At 39.4% G+C, this 20,193-nt stretch overlaps 1 protein-coding gene across 1 annotated transcript; it reads right to left on the reverse strand.

The window, feature by feature from the left end:
• Nucleotides 1-7,686: 7,686 nt before the first annotated feature.
• Nucleotides 7,687-19,187, reverse strand: LOC117409035 (WW domain-binding protein 1-like). The gene is made up of 4 exons (XM_059004378.1): nt 18,944-19,187; nt 13,676-13,814; nt 13,283-13,444; nt 7,687-10,392 (listed from the first exon to the last, which is right to left on the reverse strand). Exons 1-4 carry the CDS (start codon nt 18,995-18,997, stop codon nt 9,599-9,601), a joined length of 1,149 nt encoding a protein of 382 aa, XP_058860361.1. The 5' UTR covers nt 18,998-19,187; the 3' UTR covers nt 7,687-9,598.
• Between the last annotated feature and the right edge of the window lie 1,006 nt (nt 19,188-20,193).

Below are 20,193 nucleotides of genomic sequence, written 5' to 3' on the forward strand. Positions count from 1 at the left end.
CTCAACCTATGGTTGAAATGGAAATTTGAATATCTTTGGCAATCAATCTCAGATTGTTATTAACCTTCCTCACAATTCTTCTACTTGTTCTTGGTGAAATAACCTTCTTTCTTAGAGACATGTCTTTCTTGTAGATAATACTATCATAGTATCAATGGGTATGAATACTTCTGAATTAGCATTTTTGGAGTTTTGCTAAAATATCGCTGAAATAATTGGAGACATCTATTTCTTGTAACTTTTTTTCCTCATCCACAAACAGAAAACATTTGCTACAAAAGATTTTTCCTTGTTTTTGAGAATTTTCTAGAAATTATAAATACTCATTGGGGTATGTAAACTTTCGACTACAGCTGTATATACTGTATACACTGCTGTGCAAAAGACATTTTTGCATGTTTCTACTCTTTGCATTTTTCGCGTTTCAATCGCGCATTGTTTATCTGAACCTGCCGTGCCTTACATCAATTTAAAGGATTTTTAATGGCCTTTCTATTGATATATATATATATATATATTTACTTTTTTTTATTTTTGGATGCTTCTCACGCCCCCACCTCCCCATATCCTTGGATTGCTTCGCTCCCCCCTAGAGGGTGTGCCCCCCCTATTGAGAAGCACTGGGTAAATGTGATGGAATAACCACCACAACACCTCACACCAGCTGCCCAGCCACACTTCACCCCGAGTTGCTGTGATCACAAGTTCTTGAAGACCCTGATGAACGCGAACCAAAGACCGCTAAACGACAAGCCTGGCCTCCCCCCTCCAAACCAAGCTGCATCAACAGTCAAAGCTGCACAACAGCTGAAAACACCAGTGGAAGCTTTGAATAAATTGTTGATGCTCCTAAGATTGATATATATTGTAAGTCCTGAATGTGTCTAAGGCTTTGGCACAGCAGTGTATATATATATATAGGGAAGTTGGCTCTTTTGAGCAAGTTATTATTGTGTGTTTGTTTTTATTTATTTTCATGAAGCAATAGCAAATAACTTCACACTGTGATATATGAGAGAGGGACATGTGTACAACACATCTGAAGTGAAATTAGGGAGGGAAGTTTTTTGTACTACTGTAGGTGCAAATCTGCATAAATACCATATAACGACTATAGGGCTGATATTGGGCTTACTGTAAATAAAAAAAAGCGTCTGATTGCGAGATAAGTGTCTGATAGCTTGACCGGCATTTCAAAACTGTCTGATAGCTTGACCGCAGTTGATTTTTATATACACAATATTCAGAAATTACAAAAGCAAAAGTAAAAAAAAAACAACATAATAAAATATTAATTTATTTAACTTTTACTCATTATACTGTGGGAAGAGGGATGTGATTTTTGTTTCTATGCTAGTATGTGCTGACCGTGATTTGTCGCTTCCACATGTGCTTCAGTTCAAATTCAAGTTCGTATCTGTATGTGCCTGGGTTTTGTACCCAATTGTTGGGAGCTGCATGCAGATCTTTGAATAATAATTATTATTCACTAAAAACCTTTTACGTTGTATGAAGAGATGAGTCAGTTAAAATAGTAAATGAAGAAACGCAAGTTACCTTCATTTGGAATTTAAACTTGTACAGAAGCTGTTCAGAGAGACGTGATACTGTATTGTCGCTGATTTAATTTCAAACGTCATAAACTGCCAATCTTCGTTGTTGTTTTGTGGAAAATATCCATACAAATGTAAGCGCAAAACTAAGACCAACAGCACTACAGCCTGCTGTTTTGAGAACAGTATTGAAACTTGAAGTTTTACATTTATTATACTTGTAAATAACGCTGCAGTACCAGATGTGCTTTGCAGAGTGACGTTATAGGGGCTATCAGAAAAATACTCATTTTGAAATAAACCTTTTGAGTCCAATACGTGTACATGTATTGCTGTTTTTGTAAACATCTGAACGCTAATAAATACAAACCACTGCTATGTTCCCCAGCTGTTCGGATGAACGGGCTACAGTTTCCATTTTTATAGCTTCTTAGTGGTTGCAAAAAGTGAGTTACAACCTGCATTCCGCGTGGTCCTAGTGCCTGGTCATAGAGTCCCACATTCTACAAGTTCATCAACATCCTATCAAATCCCGGGGGGGGGGGGGGGGGGGGGATGCGTTTTTAAAATTCCCCACCCCCACCCCCACCCCCACTCCCACCCCCCAGGCGGCGCCTATGCACGTAACAATAAATCACATTAATTAGTGTCATTACACAAGCCAATAAGCAGATAAAAGTAACTTGATACTTATCTGTTCCTAGTCTCTCCAGCTCAGGTTCGGATGAAAGAAAAAATGATGACGATGTCTGTGTGTGCTGTCCAGTTATGCCCTCGGGGGCTGGCATGACCGCGTCACAGACTCTGACGTGCAGCTTGGATATATCTTATTCAGGTTATCAGGGTCTTTAGGATAAATACCCATTAACGTTACATTTCGTACTTGATAGGGAAACACCTCCACATAATTTGGTCCACTTGAGCTGGTATGGCTGTCCTAAGATGCAAGACTTAGGTTATACACAGGGTTCATTGTAGTAATAATAACCAAAAAAAATAGGAAGCAGAATCACATGATGAATTTAGTCTAATACACCACCCCCTATGAGACAAATCAGATTGGGTGCAACAAGCATGACGTTACAGTTTATAACCACTTTTTGAGAAGATGTGTGGAATTTAAGAAACTGTAGAGGCCGTTTTTCAGTTGTTGTTTTTTTGTTTTTCAGAGTTAAATAAGCACAAAGGGGGTATGTGTGCCTGGGTAAGATCTGGGATGTATACATACGAATCAATTTACAATCCCTTAAAAAAAAAAAAAACTGCAGTATCCTCTATTCAAGTGTGGCATGAAGGACAAAACAAGCAGTAGCTGGCCAATCACCTATCTTAACAAGTAAATGCATTCACCAAACGGATCAAATCGCTGCTGTAAGCAATTTACAACTCACAAGATGCGATCACAGAAAAAAAAAGCCGATTTTCACAAAGTGAAAAAGTTGCTTCTTTTTGTGAAAATTGCAGATCCAACTGACAGAATATTGGCAGTGTAGGTAAACTGTATTAAATTATTGCTAGACATAACTGAGATATTGCTCAAGAAAAAAGGAAAGAGTCGACGCAAGCATTTTTGTATGCCAATGTTTCATCAAACTGACTTTGAATGAGTAATCATAGGAAGGTCAACTGGAAAAAAAAACAGTACAGATTTCAAAACTAGAAATAAACAACTCTATTGTTAACCTCATAACTTCCACTATTGTGGACAGTTATCAATCCAGAACCAAGTCATCTGCAAAGCCTCCCGCACTGCATTTTGTACAGAGCAATTATATGAATTGGTGAAAATGGTTTTAAAAGAGAATGTGACATTTTTTTGGAAATATGTCCGTCCCTCAATATTTATTTCTAGCCAATCACACACATTTATAGCTGCCTGCTGTTCCAAGTCAGAGATCAACCTGTTGCCAGGCAATTGGTTCCATTTTTTAATTTGTATACTTTTCCACAGGAAAACAACCACAGTTGAAGGTCTTTCTCAAGCTCATGAACTTTCAATAAACATCCTCCTGATAACTATGATCAAAACAACCTTATTTTCCAAGAACATAACCAGCTTTAGTGATGATGCTGATCTACCATCAAAACAAAATATCTAATTGCTATCCCTGTTGCTTATATCAACACCACTGAAAGTTACCAGTCAAGTCCCTAGTCAACTTGCAGCAGCAGGTGGTTATAAATTACTTCTTGATCTTCAAGTTTTGCTATACAGATTATTATTTATTTATTTATTTTTTTGTAACATGGTTACAAACTTTAACTATGTAAAATATATATATTTTTTTATCAATGACACACTTTAAGCAACTGAATTAAAAAAATAAATCTTAAGCTGTGAAGCAGTTTTGAGGGCACACTGTTTAAGTCAGAAACCCATCCCTTTCTCTTATAAAACCCATTCAGAAATCTCGCTCATAATGACCATACAACTTGTGACAGTCCCAAAGCTGCCCCATTCAAATCCAGTGTCAAAAGGGGAGCACTGTTCTGTAATTTTGTACTGTGGAAATGTTTTTTTTTTGTTTGTTTTTTTTGCAAAGGCTTCTGGATTGTTGAAACTGGGTTGGATCTATCACAGTGTGCTTTGCTGTCACAATGATACACACAGCCACATTTCTAGAGATGCTGACATGCGATCCATAGTACCAGTAACATATACAATAAAGTAAAAGCTTGTTAGCCTGTAAGTAGTGTTCTCATCCCTCCTCACTAAGCTTTAATGGAGTTATTAAAAAAATAATAATAATAATCTTTGATCAATTAAATACATTTGATGTTCATGAAACACTGTTTCAGTCTTCTTTAGGGACACATTTCTCAAACATCGACCTCTATCTAATTTGTGAACAGAGTCCCACAGAATTACCCAAATACTTGGCAGACAATGCATTGTCATTTTCCCTGTTAAACAGAGGATAGCATGTCTTCAAAGAAGGGCGGTGTTCTAAAAATGCAGGTCCACATTATTTAGGGTAGAGTTTTTCCCCTGGGGGTACTTCTAAGGGTCATAGGGGGCACGCAGACATTCACAAATAAAAAAGAAAGTAAAAGAAAATAATGATCTTAAGAACATAAGAAAGTTTACAAATGAGAGGAGGCCATTAGGCCCATCTTGCTTGTTTGGTTGTTAGTAGCTTATTGATCCCAGAATCTCATCAAGCAGCTTCTTGAAGGATCTCAGGGTGTCAGCTTCAACAACATTACTGGGGAGTTGGTTCCAGACACCTACAATTCTCTGTGTAAAAGAGTGTCTATTATTTTCTGTTCTGAATGCCCCTTTATCTAATCTCCATTTGTCACCCCTGGTCCTTGTTTCTTTTTTCAGGTCGAAAAAGTCCCCTGGGTCGACATTGTCAATACCTTTTAGAATTTTGAAAGCTTTTAAACCCGGAATAATTCTGGTCGCTCTTCTTTGCACGCTTTCTAGAGCAGCAATATACTTTTTGTAGCAAGGTGACCAGAACTGAACACAATATTCTAGATGAGGTCTTACTACTGCTTTGTAAAGTTTTAACATTACTTCCCTTGATTTAAATTCAACACTTTTCACTATATAGCCAAGCATTTTGTTAGCTTTTTTTACAGCTTCCCCACATTGTCTAGATGAAGACATTTCTGAGTCAGCATAAACTCCTAGGTCTTTTTCATAGATTCCTTCTTCAATTTCAGTATCTCCCATATGATATTTATAATGCACATTGTTGTTGCCTGCATGCTGTACCTTACACTTTTCTCTATTAAATGTAATTTGCCATGTGTCTGCCCAGTTCTGAATGCTGTCTAGATCTTGAATTGATTTTTTTAACAATTATATATTATCTCTAAACCACTGTGCATAATGTTTTTGTTTAGCAGCTCAAACTGAACCGCAGATGGGGGAAAAAAAAAAAACACAGAATCTATCAAGTCCGCACTTTCCACCTGTGCATGATATTGACTGAGCGGATTTTCACTCTGATATACTGTTTATGTAGTGGTGGGTAAAGCAGGCGATTGTGCCTGGAGAGCGCTCTGTGCTGCTCATGATCTTTGCTGTTTTCAACGTGTCGTATCAGTGAAGCACATTTTTAGAAGTATAAATTAGGTGACCAGATTTTTATGTTCTTAAATTGGGAAAAGTATGATAATATTGTGAACTGCCAAGCTATGGGGAAGCTCTAGGGCAGGGGTGTCACACTCCAGTCCTCAAGGGCCGCAGGGTCTTCTGGCTTTAATTCCAACTTAAGCTCTCAATTAACATAATTGATCTAATTATTTGTTCAGTTTGACATATTTAATATTTTTCAAGGTCTTTGACAGTTAATGGTTTTAAAAATGCACTTCATTCAAGGTACACTAACTATGAAACATTTTGAGGACTGAAGAGAAGTGGTAAATGTGTCCAGTTAATCAAATATACTAGGGGTTCTATTTTCACTTTGGCAATGTTTGATCTAATTTCTACACAACAAGTATAGTTATTACATTACACAATAGAAATTCAGTAATATCAAATTCTGAGATTCTCAATTCACAAAAAATTATTTTATTGCCGATTACTGCTACAAATCTAGTCCAACCCCTGTGCACGCTACAGTATACTTAAATAAGGCGATTCTATCACAATTTCAGCATCGATTGCTTTAGAAATTCCGGTTGATAACATGTGCAGTGTAATGAATAATGTTGCAATACCATGTTGTTGTGTGCAGCCTGGCTCATTACAACAAGCGCTCCACCATCACTTCCAGAGATCCAGACAGCCATGCGCCTCCTGCTGCCCAGAGAGCTGGCCAAGCATGCCCTGTCTGAGGGCACCAAGGCAGTCACCAAATACACCAGCTCCAAGTAAACCAAGACCATCCCTACTTTACAACACAAAGGCTCTTTTTAGAGCCACCAAAAATATCAAACAAAGAGTTTAATTTCTGCCAGTCGCAGTTTGAAGCTTATTACATGAAAAGGTATGTTACTTAAGTTAAATATGTTCCATCTAAAGTTGAAAAATACATGTTATAAATTATGAAAACAATTTTAGTGATTTGGTTGCTATAATTAATTGTGACCAACACATTTCTTCAAACAAAATCAGATTTGCAAAATTTGAGTTTTCAGGGAACTTTATCTTTCTCAATCAGTGGTGCATTTTCCATTGACCCTCTTGGTGTCTCTATTGCTTTGAATCACATTATAGATGTGTGTATGTGTATATATAATGTATGTAGTACCATCAAATGGTATTCGATCATGATTATTTGATTTTTCTATTTGAAGTGAGTTTTACTTTGTATTTAATGTACTGTGCCCTGTATTTCACTGTATTTAATGTATTACGCATTGTTCCTCACTATCTTGTAAAGCGCTTTGTGATGGTGGTCCACTATGAAAGGCGCTATATAAAATAAATATTGATTGATTTGGGTTTTTTTTTTTTTTTTTTAAATGTATGATGGACTTATTGACCTGTTAAAGTATTGGCTGCTGCCATATCAGCCACCTACAACAGTACAATAAGAACCACAGGGGCCAAGAGAGAATTTGATTGTGAAGCACTTCATGGATGTTTTTCTGTTTGATATTTTTCCTTTTGAAAAGTAAAAAGAAGGAGCACCGTGCCAGTCTATCATTCTACCAAGTAATGAAGTGAAATAGTTGTATGCCTTTGTCTTATGTAGGTATTCACTTCAATTTGGTCACTAAGATTTCAGTTTACAAAAGCTCTCTTATTTTGAAAACAACTTTGACAGGTGTGACTTACAGGGAGTCCCTCTGGATATTTTTTTTTGCTGGCTTTAAAAAAAAAAAAAAAAAAACATTGTTAGTTATTATTGTTTTTATGTTAATGTTTTTGATATTGCAAACATTTTAAATGGCCCACATAATTATGCGGAGACGGTAAGTGAATAGTAACGTGATAAACGTTTACAATGCAGACAATTTTGTATTATTTATAATAAATTTGCCAAACAGAAAGTGAATACCAGTGTCTCCAAAGAGATTCCTAAATATTGTATTTTAATTCTGTGCATCCAAAGACATGTAAATAAGTTTTAAGAATAAAGCCTACTGTTTGGTATTCTGTCTAAACCAGCAGTTTGTCAGTCACAAACTGTCGTGAAAAATGATATATTAAATAAAAACGGGAAAAGAATTGTTAATCATATTATTTTTCCTTTTATTGCGGTGGTACCATTCATTAAGCGAAAATTGTAAAGGATAAGTTGTGCACCTGCACAGTTATTCCATCAATATAATACAGCCGCAGTTTGGTTACATATGGGCCGCTTGATCAAAGCGAATAGCTGGCTAGGATTGGCAGAGAAATGAGGCAACATTGCAGATATTGAGTGATGTGACTGGGCACTCTGAAAAGCAGTGCTGCAGCTTTATTAACATTGAGGTCAAATCATAATAATAATAATAATAATAATAATAATAATAATAATAATAATAATAATATTGCACTGTTGCACTGCTAACTTGGTATAAACAAAACATAAAATAACTGTGTACAGATCACAGAAAAGGAGAGAATATCTGCTATGCATTCTCTTCGTACAGTTAGTCTTGAAAGATGACCCCATTTTTTTGCTATTCCCGTTTCCAACCACAGTGCATGGCTGTTGGTTTGCTGTACCTCAACCCAGGCCTCCGAAGTTAATATGTACCTTGAAGAGGTTTTATAAATTTTTTTGAGCAACAAAAGTTTCTGGTGTGAAGGTAGAAGCAAACCAACTTTTATTTTTTTTATTTCTTTTACTTATACAGGGCACACATTATAATCACCATCTAGGAAATTAACAGCTTGCTACTTAAATCAGGGTATCTAATATTTTGCATGAATTAAAAAAAGACACATTAAAAATAAAACTGGTTTTAAAGCTACATGCTCCGTTTTCTTCACAGTTTTGCAAGGAGAATGGTTTGGCTCAAATTTCCTACCGAGAATGGCATTCAGTATGGCATTATTACAGAATGTGTACACACAAAATGTGGTCTTACAGTACCATGGAGAAATAAACTTAATATCAAATCCAGCTGATCTATTATTTGAAATACAAGATACCAATGCAACTTGTGTTTTCTTGCAATTTTATCAATGCGAAACTAGTGCCTTGGAGGGTTTTTTCACTGATTTTATCAGTTCAGTTACTTCAAGCACTGTCTTGCAAAGCGGTACCCTCACCTTCAAGCCCTTAAGAAACAGCTATGAGACTAAGCATGGGGGAGAATGTTTGTTAGTAATACACACATCTACCCAAAATAATTATTTCCTTGCAGTTCAATCCAAAAGATAACACTAGATTTTTATAACACCCAATTGCCTTTCACTGCAATTGAGTAAAAAAAAGTATATTATTGCTTTTGTTCCAACACAATGAGAAATCAACAGAGCACAGATGGATTGAAGTCTTTCACAAGGTTCATACAATACAAAAGCCTGGTTATAAAAAGCAGAATAAGTGGTTTAATCCACTATCACCACACAACTAATGAAAAACTACATTATTTTACATTAGATGAGAAAAGGGTGATTTTAGAAGTATATGATTTACAACATTATAACAAGAAGGGTACAAAACAACGTGCGACCCCCTGAATTAACACAAGGGAGGTACTAACAACAATGCTGACTTCATGTTACGCCAGCAGCTGGTGTTATTCTTTGCGTGACTTCTGGAAGCCAAATAATGCAAATTTAGTTTCACTAGTGCTTTGTTTTCTTTTGTGTTGTTTAAAAACCTTTGTTCATTGTTGGTTTTTAAGACACATGAATGTAAATGAGCAAGCAAAGGCTCACTTTCGTTTTCACTACTTACCCTTTTGTTTAATGCACATAAGTTAGATCATACACACAGACTTTTTTTTCCTCCCCTTTTTAAGCATTATTTATTCTACTATATGGGTAAGTTCACAAACAAAGCTTAAAAGCCACTTCCGTTACTGCCACATGTTGCCATCGGGGCTCAGAATTTCCACACTTGGAATACATTCACAGACTTTATTTCTTTCCTTTCCTCAATTCTTTAGGGCACAAGCTTAGCCCCACAAAAAGTATGACATCACACTGACTCCACTGTAACAACAGATTCCCCGCTCAGCTGCAGGGTGATAGCTGTGCACAGACTGGCACACTCCCCTTGTGTTTGGCCCACTGTCTCCTCACACTGTGGCTGAGAGGCATCGGCTCTGTGGGAGCACTCCAAGCTGTCATGCAGGAAGCAGGTGTCCTGAGCCACATGTTCCTTGTTCTCATCGAGATCCTCTTCCTCACTCTCCACCTGACAGCGACAAACCTCAATTCCAGAATCTCCAGTGAGCCTGCGGTGCCGGAAGTGACTTTCCTCTGCATCGTCCTCCTCCTCGATGTCTGAGGCACAGCAGGCATGGCATTCAGGCTCAAAAAAGTCGATGTTGGAAGAGAAGAGAGCGTGCTTGGGTGGTGACTGGGCTGCTTTGGGAGACTGCTGGTCTGTGCTACTCTCGGTGGCGGCACTTTCCACTTGTGGGTCACCTTGTGAAGCCATGGCCCCCAGGGGATCAGATTCAACCGTGGCTGCAGAGGTGCTGGGTGGTCTGGAGTCACCCGCCTCACTGGGGGTGGTGGCATTACTGGTATCCGTCTCGTCAGTGACCTGCACAGAGAAGGAGGTGCTGCTTGGGGAGGAGGCTGAGCAGGACTCGCAGGAACAGCTGGTGTAGTTGTCAGAACTCTGGGATGACGTGATGCCGCTGGGCCCAGGGTGGGCATACTGCACCCCCTGGAGTGCAAAAACAGTGCTGTAAGGCGGGGGAGGGGTGTTGGGACAAGCCGCCACTTCCTCGTAGGATGGCAGTTTGAACGAGGCCAAGAAACCTGCAAAGAGAAAAAACAAAAAACTCCTTTAATTACTTTAAAACTCATATAAATGCATAACAATGTTGATAATGCTGCACACACATGCTATAAGAGATAAATTGAGGAGTTTAATTTAAAGATAACTATGGCGAGTGCTGAATATATATATATATATATATATATATATATATATATATATATATAGCTCCCACCTCCACAGGGAAGTCACGGGCTGATCTCGATTCCGACTGAGGAAGACAGCCCGTGGTGTGAAACTGGATCGCCCAGCGATGCTGGAGGAGATTGGAGGGACCTGTCTCCGCCACATGAGGGAGACAAGAGAGACTGCCTGTTGTTTCCAACCGCACCACCCAGAGGAGAGGAGATGGAACTGCCTCTTCCTCCACCACCCGAGGGAGATGGGCCACTGTTCCCGGCTCCACCAGCATGGGAGGAGTGCCTGTCACTCCCACCTCCACCGCCTGGGGCTGCCGAGCCCACATCGCCTGGGGCTGCCTAATCGCCACCGCCCGGGGATGCCTGCACGTCACCACCCAGGGTGGTGTAAATCCAGCAGCAGCCTTTGCACTGCTGGAAAGTCTGGGGCCGGAGCCCCAGAAAAGGGAGCCATTGGCTACAGAGTATTAGGGAGAAGTGGAGCTCCCGCTGCCGTCATCTTGGCCAGGGGCTCCCCTCCAGAAACTCACTTCCCGATGGTCCGGAGCTGTCACTATCGAAGGGTCCGAAGCTGTCGCTGTCGGAGGGGCCACTATCGGAGGGGCCGGAGCGGCCGCTGTCTCTCCTTTTTATATTGCAGGAGGGCCCGGAGCGGTCTTTACCTGGGGGTCCGGAACCTCCGCTGTCTGGGGGTCCAGAGCCAGCACTGCTAAGGTGTCTAAAGCTTTCGCCCCCCGAGACTTCGCTGCAGCCTTTGCATCCCGAGGACAAGCTCCTACCCTGTACTGCACCGTCCAGGGCTGCCGAGCCTGCCTCGCCTGGGTTCGCCTGCTCGCCGCCACCTGCTCGTCGTCGCCTGCTCGTCGTCGCCTGGGGACTTCTGCATGTCTCCACTGGGGGATGCTGCCTGCATACTACTGGCTGAGGTTGCCAGTATGCCACGGCCCGAGTTGCCACTGGGAGGCCTTTGGAAGCCTCTGTTCCCACCCCAAAATGTGTACTTAGACTTTTGGAGTTTTAAGGGGGGAGGAGGCCATTGGGCAATGTGTGCTGCGCACAAAGGGGGACAAGTGTGATGGGGAGCCTTTCCCTTGTGCCTATTTAGTTATTTATGTATATATTTCATTTGTATTTGTATGATATTATTTGTATATAATGTATTTGTATGCGGGCGGACAAATCTGTATTATTATTATTATTATTGGAGACCGGCGAAAAAGCCAGTCTCATAAAATGTAGCGAGCATGGATGGGGGTAAATTCCCCATCCTAATAAAACCTGTGGGAATGTGGCTGAAGCCTTAATGAGGTAATTTATTAATCGGTAGTTAAGGCTCCAGCCACAGATATAAAAGACCCACTCCCGGCTCATGAGACGAGGGTGCCTGAGAAGAGACAAGACGTGAGTCTGTGAATAAGATATAACAATTGCTATAGTAATATATACTTTTGTTCCGTGTGTGTGTATTTTGTTTTGGTCCTTGCACCGTTTTGTTTTGTTTAATTAATAAACCGCTGAGCGCCAATATGCCTCAGTTTCAGCTCTGTACCTTTTGTTTTGTCCTACTTCCTGGTCCGTGACATCACCACACACCTACCCACTGCAACCACTCTGCCACAGAGTTTTACAGAATTCATGTCTAGACTAGAGGCACAAAGAGGTCAAGTGTCCTGCCCAAGGTCACACATGGTGTGTTTACACTTACAACTTGGACCTGAACTGGCTTAGGTTCAACCAGATTAAAAGATTCTTATCATTTGAGCCCTCCCGTTTACACTTAAGCACAGACCTAGGCTGGTTCTGGCCCCATATGCGCGCGCATTGCCCCTGAACTGTAGTGCGTGCCTGATGACATCATATCGACCACCCTTTAAGTGAAGACATTTCCCTTTCCCAAAACAGAGGCGGAAGTGTTTAAATCAACAACAAGCCTGTCATTGTGTTACTTGTGTCAAGGTGGTCGTTCCGTGCTAATTGAGATTTCATTTTGCCATCAGAAATGGAACAGAGCATTCCGTCAAAGATATTGTTTGGTTCTGTTGTCAGAGTAGCAATCACAACTTCCTGTTGCTGTTGTTTGTCCCCGTTTAACACTTGCCCATGAGCGTATGTGGCAAACGTGAGCTGTCTCAGGAACCTTCGAGTTCACAGTAGAACAAAAAACAGACCAAAGCCCTCGCAGATCCTTCTTTGCAGCAGGCCACTTTTAGGACAGCTCGAACTGGTCCAACGGGGTTTACACTACAGAAACAAGGACCTAAGCCATCTCAGAGTCTGCTTAAAAGTGGCAAGTGTAAATGGGGTAACAGTCACAGAGCTGGAATCCTCTTTCAATGCAATTATGACATGTCTACATTATTTATACAAGTAGGCCTACTGAATGCAAAAGTCTCTCTCAGTTTTGTCTTCTACTCATTAAGCCTATTTTAAGATCCACTGGCAGCACTCTAAGGGAAAAGCCAGCTATTTTTACCAACATGGGATGCGAAACCCAGGCAATGTCACTGGAATAAGACAGATTCGAAGTTGCTTTTCCAATTGTGTTAAAAAAAATTGTAATAAAACAACAACCACCTCATAATAAAATATACATCAGAAATCAAGACTTTTCTTGAATTGTATTACTAAACATACAGTTAAAAACTGTTACTTTGTACTTGCGTTAAAAAATATGTATGGTCACTGAAGGTTGTGTCATTTCATTCATGTTTAAGTTAACAATGGCACCTACTGAGGTCCATCATGGATGCAGGGTAATTGCAGGCTCCATGGTAGGCTATCAGGTTAATCTCCCTCTGTCGCTGCTGCTGTTGGATGCGCAGTTTAGCCCGGCGGTGACGGTATGCACAGCAACAGCTAAAGAGGATGAGGATGGTCCAGAGGAGCCAGAACCCTGCAGAACAAAGTGCATGTGTACAGCGCCACCACAGACAAGTCAGTCAAGCAAACTGTGTCCTGTAGAAGTACATGTGATACAGAAATTACTCTAAAATAAATAGATCTCTTCTGGCAATAATTAAACATAATTAACGCCCCACCCTTAAAACAGTTTGAAACCCTCATTAAATCTAGAGCAACTACAAGGTCAATAGTGCATTTGACAAGTTGCTGTGCTGCCACTTACACCAGAGCTCATAGTAGTACGTACAGCACCCCGTCTCTCCACAGCAGTGGCCCGTCTCACACTCATAGCCGCTGTTTTTATTCACCCCAGGGCAGTACTTGGGGCTGGCTATGAAGGGCCGGCTGCCGCTTCCATGGTACTGGGAGACAAAATGCAAAGTTAACACTTTCACCTATACCAACAAATCCTGGTGCAACTCAGCAAGGTTACACACACATTAAATCTGATACTGTAGTTTAAATCTGATTTAAAATAAAAAAAAAACATATCAGAAGACTTATTTTGGATTACTGTTCCAAATAAAGTGTCGCTTTCTGATTTAGCACTTTATCCACGCACTGAATGACACTTTCTAAACTCAGTGTTGCGCAGCATGTTCAAAAGGGGGAACATAGTGTTCTGTGAATCTTCATGCCGCTAGAACAATAATAATAATAATAATAATAATAATAATAATAATAATACTGAACATTCATATACTATAGTTATTCTAGGAAAGAGAATGGACAAATTGTTATACAAGAATTTCCCATGAGTGGCATAAAAATACAACATACGCTTCCAGGCAGTAACCCATTTCTACCCCATTTATTAAATTATAATATTATGTATTGCTTGAAAAGGAATACTGTTTGTTATCTATTTTGATAGTGTTTACTTGATGTTGCAAGTATCTGTAATTTGAAAATGAATTATGATTTAAACTGAAACAGCGTTTTCACAAAGTTGACAATTTGGGCATTTTAGACATCCAGCTACTTGGTTTGACAAACAAATCCACTGCATCGTAGTTAAACCCTAGTGAAAAAGATCCTCTTGTGTGGTAGAAAGTCACACAGTAGCAATCTTGGGCAGCTGCTCCAACTTCACTTGGTACCATACTGTACCATGCACTATATGTGGCATATGTCTGCATGCTCACACTGTCATGACCCGCTTGCAACTAGAGTTGACAGGATAGATTGCCAATGTAGCTATAGTACTGTGTTGACAGACAACCCGCTTGCCGGACACCCAGCATTATGCCCTTATATTATGATGTAACTGACAGCCTTCTGCTTTTCAATAATCATGGCTGAATGCCAATTGACATGTTACATGATCACTAAATACATTGCAGAGTACACATTTCTAAGTCTGAAATTTTGCTTCAGTCTAGTAGTTGTTTGTTGTACCTTTTCTTCATTAAAATCCAGAAATACTAGAATACAAAATGTTCCATAGATTTACACCATCTTTCAAAGCCGAGGAAGGCCTGCTGAATAAACAGTCAACTACTGTATAACTGACGGGAAATAGGACTTTCCATAAAAAAACAGCTGTACACTGCCATTACAAATTGCACAACAATTCAAAGAAATTCCAGCCAAGTACTGTAGTCCACCTAAAACAGACATGGAGATTACTGGCAAATCAAAAGTCACGTGGTATACACAAGCTATTACTGTTGGCCAAGTTGCCGTTTTGAATTGTCTTCAAGCAAATAACAAAAACAAACCGAGTCATACATGTCAATACACCACTCACAGTATTAACAATTAACGGGTTTCCCTACAAGGCATTTAAACTGCTAACTGAATGTGTAAAGTTCTAATTGTCAATAAAAATGCAGCAGTACTGATGTAGCTGCTCAATGCAGCCAAACCAAGACAGATCTTCCATTCTGCAGGACTTGGAAAGCAAATTACTTTTATGAAACTTATTGGAGGTTTAAAAACAACCATGTAGTATAACTGTCAAAATAATATTGACTACAAGGCTGTTGTGCTAGTTCTCACCCCTGCTGCAGTGAATTCAGATGAGCATCTGTTAACACTGCCAATTACTGATTCTAGGGCAGAACTCTGTGGCCTGGAAAATACAGAAAAGCAAAACTGAATTTAATCAGTGATCAAGCTACAGAAAAACTGAAAAAACGATACTCATTGTTACCATAAAATGGTACATGCCTCAAGCCTCTGGTCTCTCCACCCCAGTTTAAAATCATATAGCCTTGTACAGTATATTAAACCGTTTTTATTCCAACCCAGATACCATGAGGATAGTTTGTTCTTGTACCAGCTGTTACAGACACGGTTATTCTCTGGAGAAATGTAAAGGAATTTTGCTAAAGAAAGATATTTAATTAATTTTCTTTGTGTTCATATTCTTGTTGAAGAACACAGATTCGGCTGGGATATATCCACACAGGCTATGACTTATCTTGCTGTCAGAGTGCTGAATTTGGGCACTGGCATATTACCAGCCATGGGGAACATAATGACACAATAAAAGCAAAACACAGAATCAATTACAATCCAACTATGGCATTTAAAACATATGCATAAAATGTGTGACGGGGGAATCACCTATTTCGCCTCCAGGGAAGAAGAACATAATATACAGCTGCACAGATCAAGTCTTCAAATATGTAGAGTACGCTAAGACGTGTTAGTGTATCCACCTCCTTCACGTCAGCTCATGTACTGACTGGACATTGCTAGGCCTTCGATTTGAGATATGGCTTACGAATTTTGGCTGTAATGGTTTTAAGAACACAAAGACACATTGTTGTGCCATTCCAAGCAAAAAAACAGGTCTGCAAACACGATCGTCAGAAAAGCAGCCACTGGCCAGTTTTTATGGGGTGGTGCATAGTAATCATAGCATACACATATGGGCTTCAACAGCACCTGATCATTTTTATTGTATCAAATTCACTCTGTAGAGCTGAATCAGAGTATAGTCAATATCTCAAAGCGTTTGGTCATCATCACTGAAAACAATAAGGCCACGTGTAGGGTGCCATTTCTAATATATTTTTTAAATCGATTCCTCGTTCCAATTCCTTTGAAGGAATTGGAACTTATATTTTACAGACACAGTTGCTGTGATGGTTCAACTGCTTTCATTTGAAGCCAATTTAATTGATTACCAGAGACTTCAATTTAAGTAATTTGTTGCCACGGTGAGAAGCGTATCAACAGAATACTGCTAATTGCAATTTTGAATAATGATGTGCTGGAATTAATTAAAAGGGAATTGAACTGATTTCAAAAAACCAATTGGAAATGGAATAGGAACTGAAAACAGGAATTGACCCCAACCCTGGTCATGTGGCCACAATACGGCAGCTAAATAAGGTCAACAATGGATAAAGTTAAAGGTATTGTTAGATTTTGCATAAAGAGTTTCTAAAAAATTAAAACATGAAGGCATCTCAAACAGTTCATGAGATATGTGAAGTTGTGACTCATCTACAAAAAAAGACTGGGAAAGTAGGCATCTATACCCCGGCTTAGGCAAAACGCAGAAAGTCACAAATCTATAAATAAACACGTGCAGAATCTCCAAATTAAGTTTAATCACAGCTGGATATGAGATTCTGTACAGTGGTTAAGGAAAAGGGCTTGTAACACGGAGGTCCCTGGTTCAAATCCCAGCTCAGCTATAGACTCATTGTGTGACCCTGAGCAAGTCACTTAACCTCCTTGTGCTCCGTCTTTCGGGCGAGACATTGTTGTAAGTGACTCTGGAGCTGATGCATAGATCACACAAACTAGTCTCTGCAAGTCACCTTGGATAAAGGTGTCTGCTAAATAAACAAATAATGATAAAAAAGGTGGCATACCTCTACAGTGGTATCCAATCTGCTCTACAGTGAATACAAGTAATACAGCCTCCTCAGACTTATTTCTTCAATAAATGGTATTTTCTTGATCTTAGACGAGTTGAAAGATGTGTCACTAAATTTCTACATTCACTTTTTTGGTGCAAGATATCCCTTTAAAGGGATAAGTTGGTCATACTTTAGTGCTTCCAAAGCTTAACAAAAACACTGTTTAATACAATATAAACCACACCAGGAGGTCCCATAAACGCTCCATTTAAATGCATTTAAGTTCCAGCACCTAAAAACCTAGTTTATGATTTATACTGAAAATCCAAACATCCATTTAAATCAGGGGTGGGCAATCCTGGTCCTGGAGGGCCGGTGTCCCTCCTGGCTTTTGTTCCAACTGTGCTCTCAATTACTTAATTAGACCAATAATTGCTAATAATCAGTACAATTAAGTAATTGAGAGCACAGTTGGAACAAAAGCCAGGAGGGACACCGGCCCTCCAGGACCAGGATTGCCCACCCCTGATTTAAATGCATACAGGGACTGAGGAGGATAGACTAGCACAGGGGTCTCCAAACCTAGTCTTGAAGAGCCCCTATCCAGCAGGTTTTATAGGTGTCTTTACATTATCAGTAGCTAAAGATCTGGAACACCTGGTAATCTTGACTAATTATGGCAATAATTGGTTCAATTAAGTAGCAGAGATTGGTAGAAATGAAAACCAGCAGCCACAGTAGCTCTGGACTAGCAGGTGTGGTCAGAGTTGGCCCTTCCATTCCTGGTCTTTGTTCCAACCCTGTTCTATATTGTTTAATTGGACCAATTAAACCTGCATCCAGACCCTGGGAGAGATAATTATATCATTTGACCTGTTAAACCTGGATTGGAATGGCCCTCCATGGCTGTGATTGGATACCTCTGGACTAAATTCTCTGAATTAGTCACGGATAATAAAATGCTGGACAGTCATTGTAAGCAAATATTTCAAGTCCCTGGACATATCCAACCAATTTAGACTTACTTTACTGCAAAAACGACATTGGTGAAATCCCATTACCAGCGAGTTGCAGCTACAGTATCTACCAATCAAACTAAAACCTTACAGTATTACTTTATTACATTTATGAAATAATATTCACTTGCAAAATTGTAGCCGTTGTTTGTCATTTTTCGAGTTCTTGTATAAGTACCAGTCAAGTTGGTTTGAAATAAAAACAAGAGTATTTTCCAGTTACCTGGCTGCAGCAGAGTATACAGATAGATCGATAGGATGGAGATTATATATATATATATATATATATATATATATATATATATATATATATATATATATATATATATATGCGCATTGTTTTATATAACTCTAAAGTATTGCTATGATGTGTAATGTATTACCTGTATTGTAATTAAATAACTAAATAAAACGTATTTGTAACGACTAGGCGTATAGATCATCCTTAGTTAGACATATTAATAAGGACCTTGTGTATTCTGTTTTATTGTCGTACTCATTTACAGCAACATATCTGTTGGATTATTAATACAAACTCAACCCTAGTGGCTGAAGAGAATGCTGCAGTAACGATGCTTATTGTAATGCGGTTATTACCGTACTCACCGTAATTAATCATTCTTATTTGTGTACCGTACAATAATAAACACTTACCTCCACCTTATTTAAATCAATACACGACTCTGTATCGTCCCTCTCGGAATCCATTTTGAAAATGAACAGAATTTAAACACAATGTTAAATTATTTGAATGTTGTACTTGATAGTTTTTTAAACCTCCATCGGTTCGTTTTTCCCTTAACCTGGGCAAACCCGACCACCATTTCCATCCGGAGAGACGCCCTCCCAAAACCAGCTCTTAGCAACTCCACCAATCCGTAATGGATACAGATGTGATTGACACGACAAAACTCTAATTAAAATCACATATAGCTCCCAGTGCCAGCACAAAGGCACTTTAAACCAACCAGAAAAGAATGTGTGTAGCAAGTCATTTTGATTGGATACATCTAGCCCTAGCAACAGCCACAGAAACTGTGAGACAATTATGGTCTTCAGAAGCTGTAGGGGTGTTTTTCTGTGTGTGTTTTAAGTACACTCTGTACCATGTATAGTTGGTGTTTATTGTGATGTAATATTATATTCCGTTAAAACACCTCTTCGAACACGTTGCCAGCAATTATTTTGCTTATTCTTGCATGGATAGCATTCTTCTCCAGTCCCGTATTTTACAGCCTTTGATGCAATGAGACTGAAGCAAAAATGACTTGGGTCAAGGTCACACTGAGATTTCAAGTTGGATCTGAAATCTCAACCATTCCATTACTGCCGTGTTCTAACCCTTATTCGGGTCAGCTTTAGTTACATAAATAACACGCATTTGTTAGTATAAATAAATACATAAACACAATGAATTGTAAATGTGACAGGTATTTGTCCCTTATGGAAAATAAACATAAATAGGCTACATTGTCAATGGAATTGACCAATACAAATAGGCTACTTCAAAAGTATGCCTCTGAAATATCGCACACAAATGCATTGCCCACCATTACTTATTCAGTATTGTGTTTAAAATGTTCTAAGCAATGTGACATGTGTGTGTGCTGTCCTGTCTTCCCCGCCGCTTGTGTGTGTCACCCTGCGTGAGTCTGTGAGTGGAAGCGCGTTTCGTGTCTTGGGCGTCACGTGTACAGTGCAACTGTATGTTTGCGCGGGACCAAAGGTCTGAGCGATTGGTCCATGTGCATGTAAATGTACCCTTATTTAGGTGCTGTCTGCACGCAGCTTTGTGGTGTTGTGTGTGGGTGTGTTGTTGGGGTTGCCTAACTGAGCTTTATCCTTATGTTCGCTGTTCTAGTTAAATAAAAATAGCAGTTTTAACTATAGCTTGTTGTCTTCAT

This window comes from Acipenser ruthenus, chromosome 2 (assembly GCF_902713425.1).
Source record: "Acipenser ruthenus chromosome 2, fAciRut3.2 maternal haplotype, whole genome shotgun sequence".
Taxonomy (NCBI): Eukaryota; Metazoa; Chordata; class Actinopteri; order Acipenseriformes; family Acipenseridae; genus Acipenser; species Acipenser ruthenus.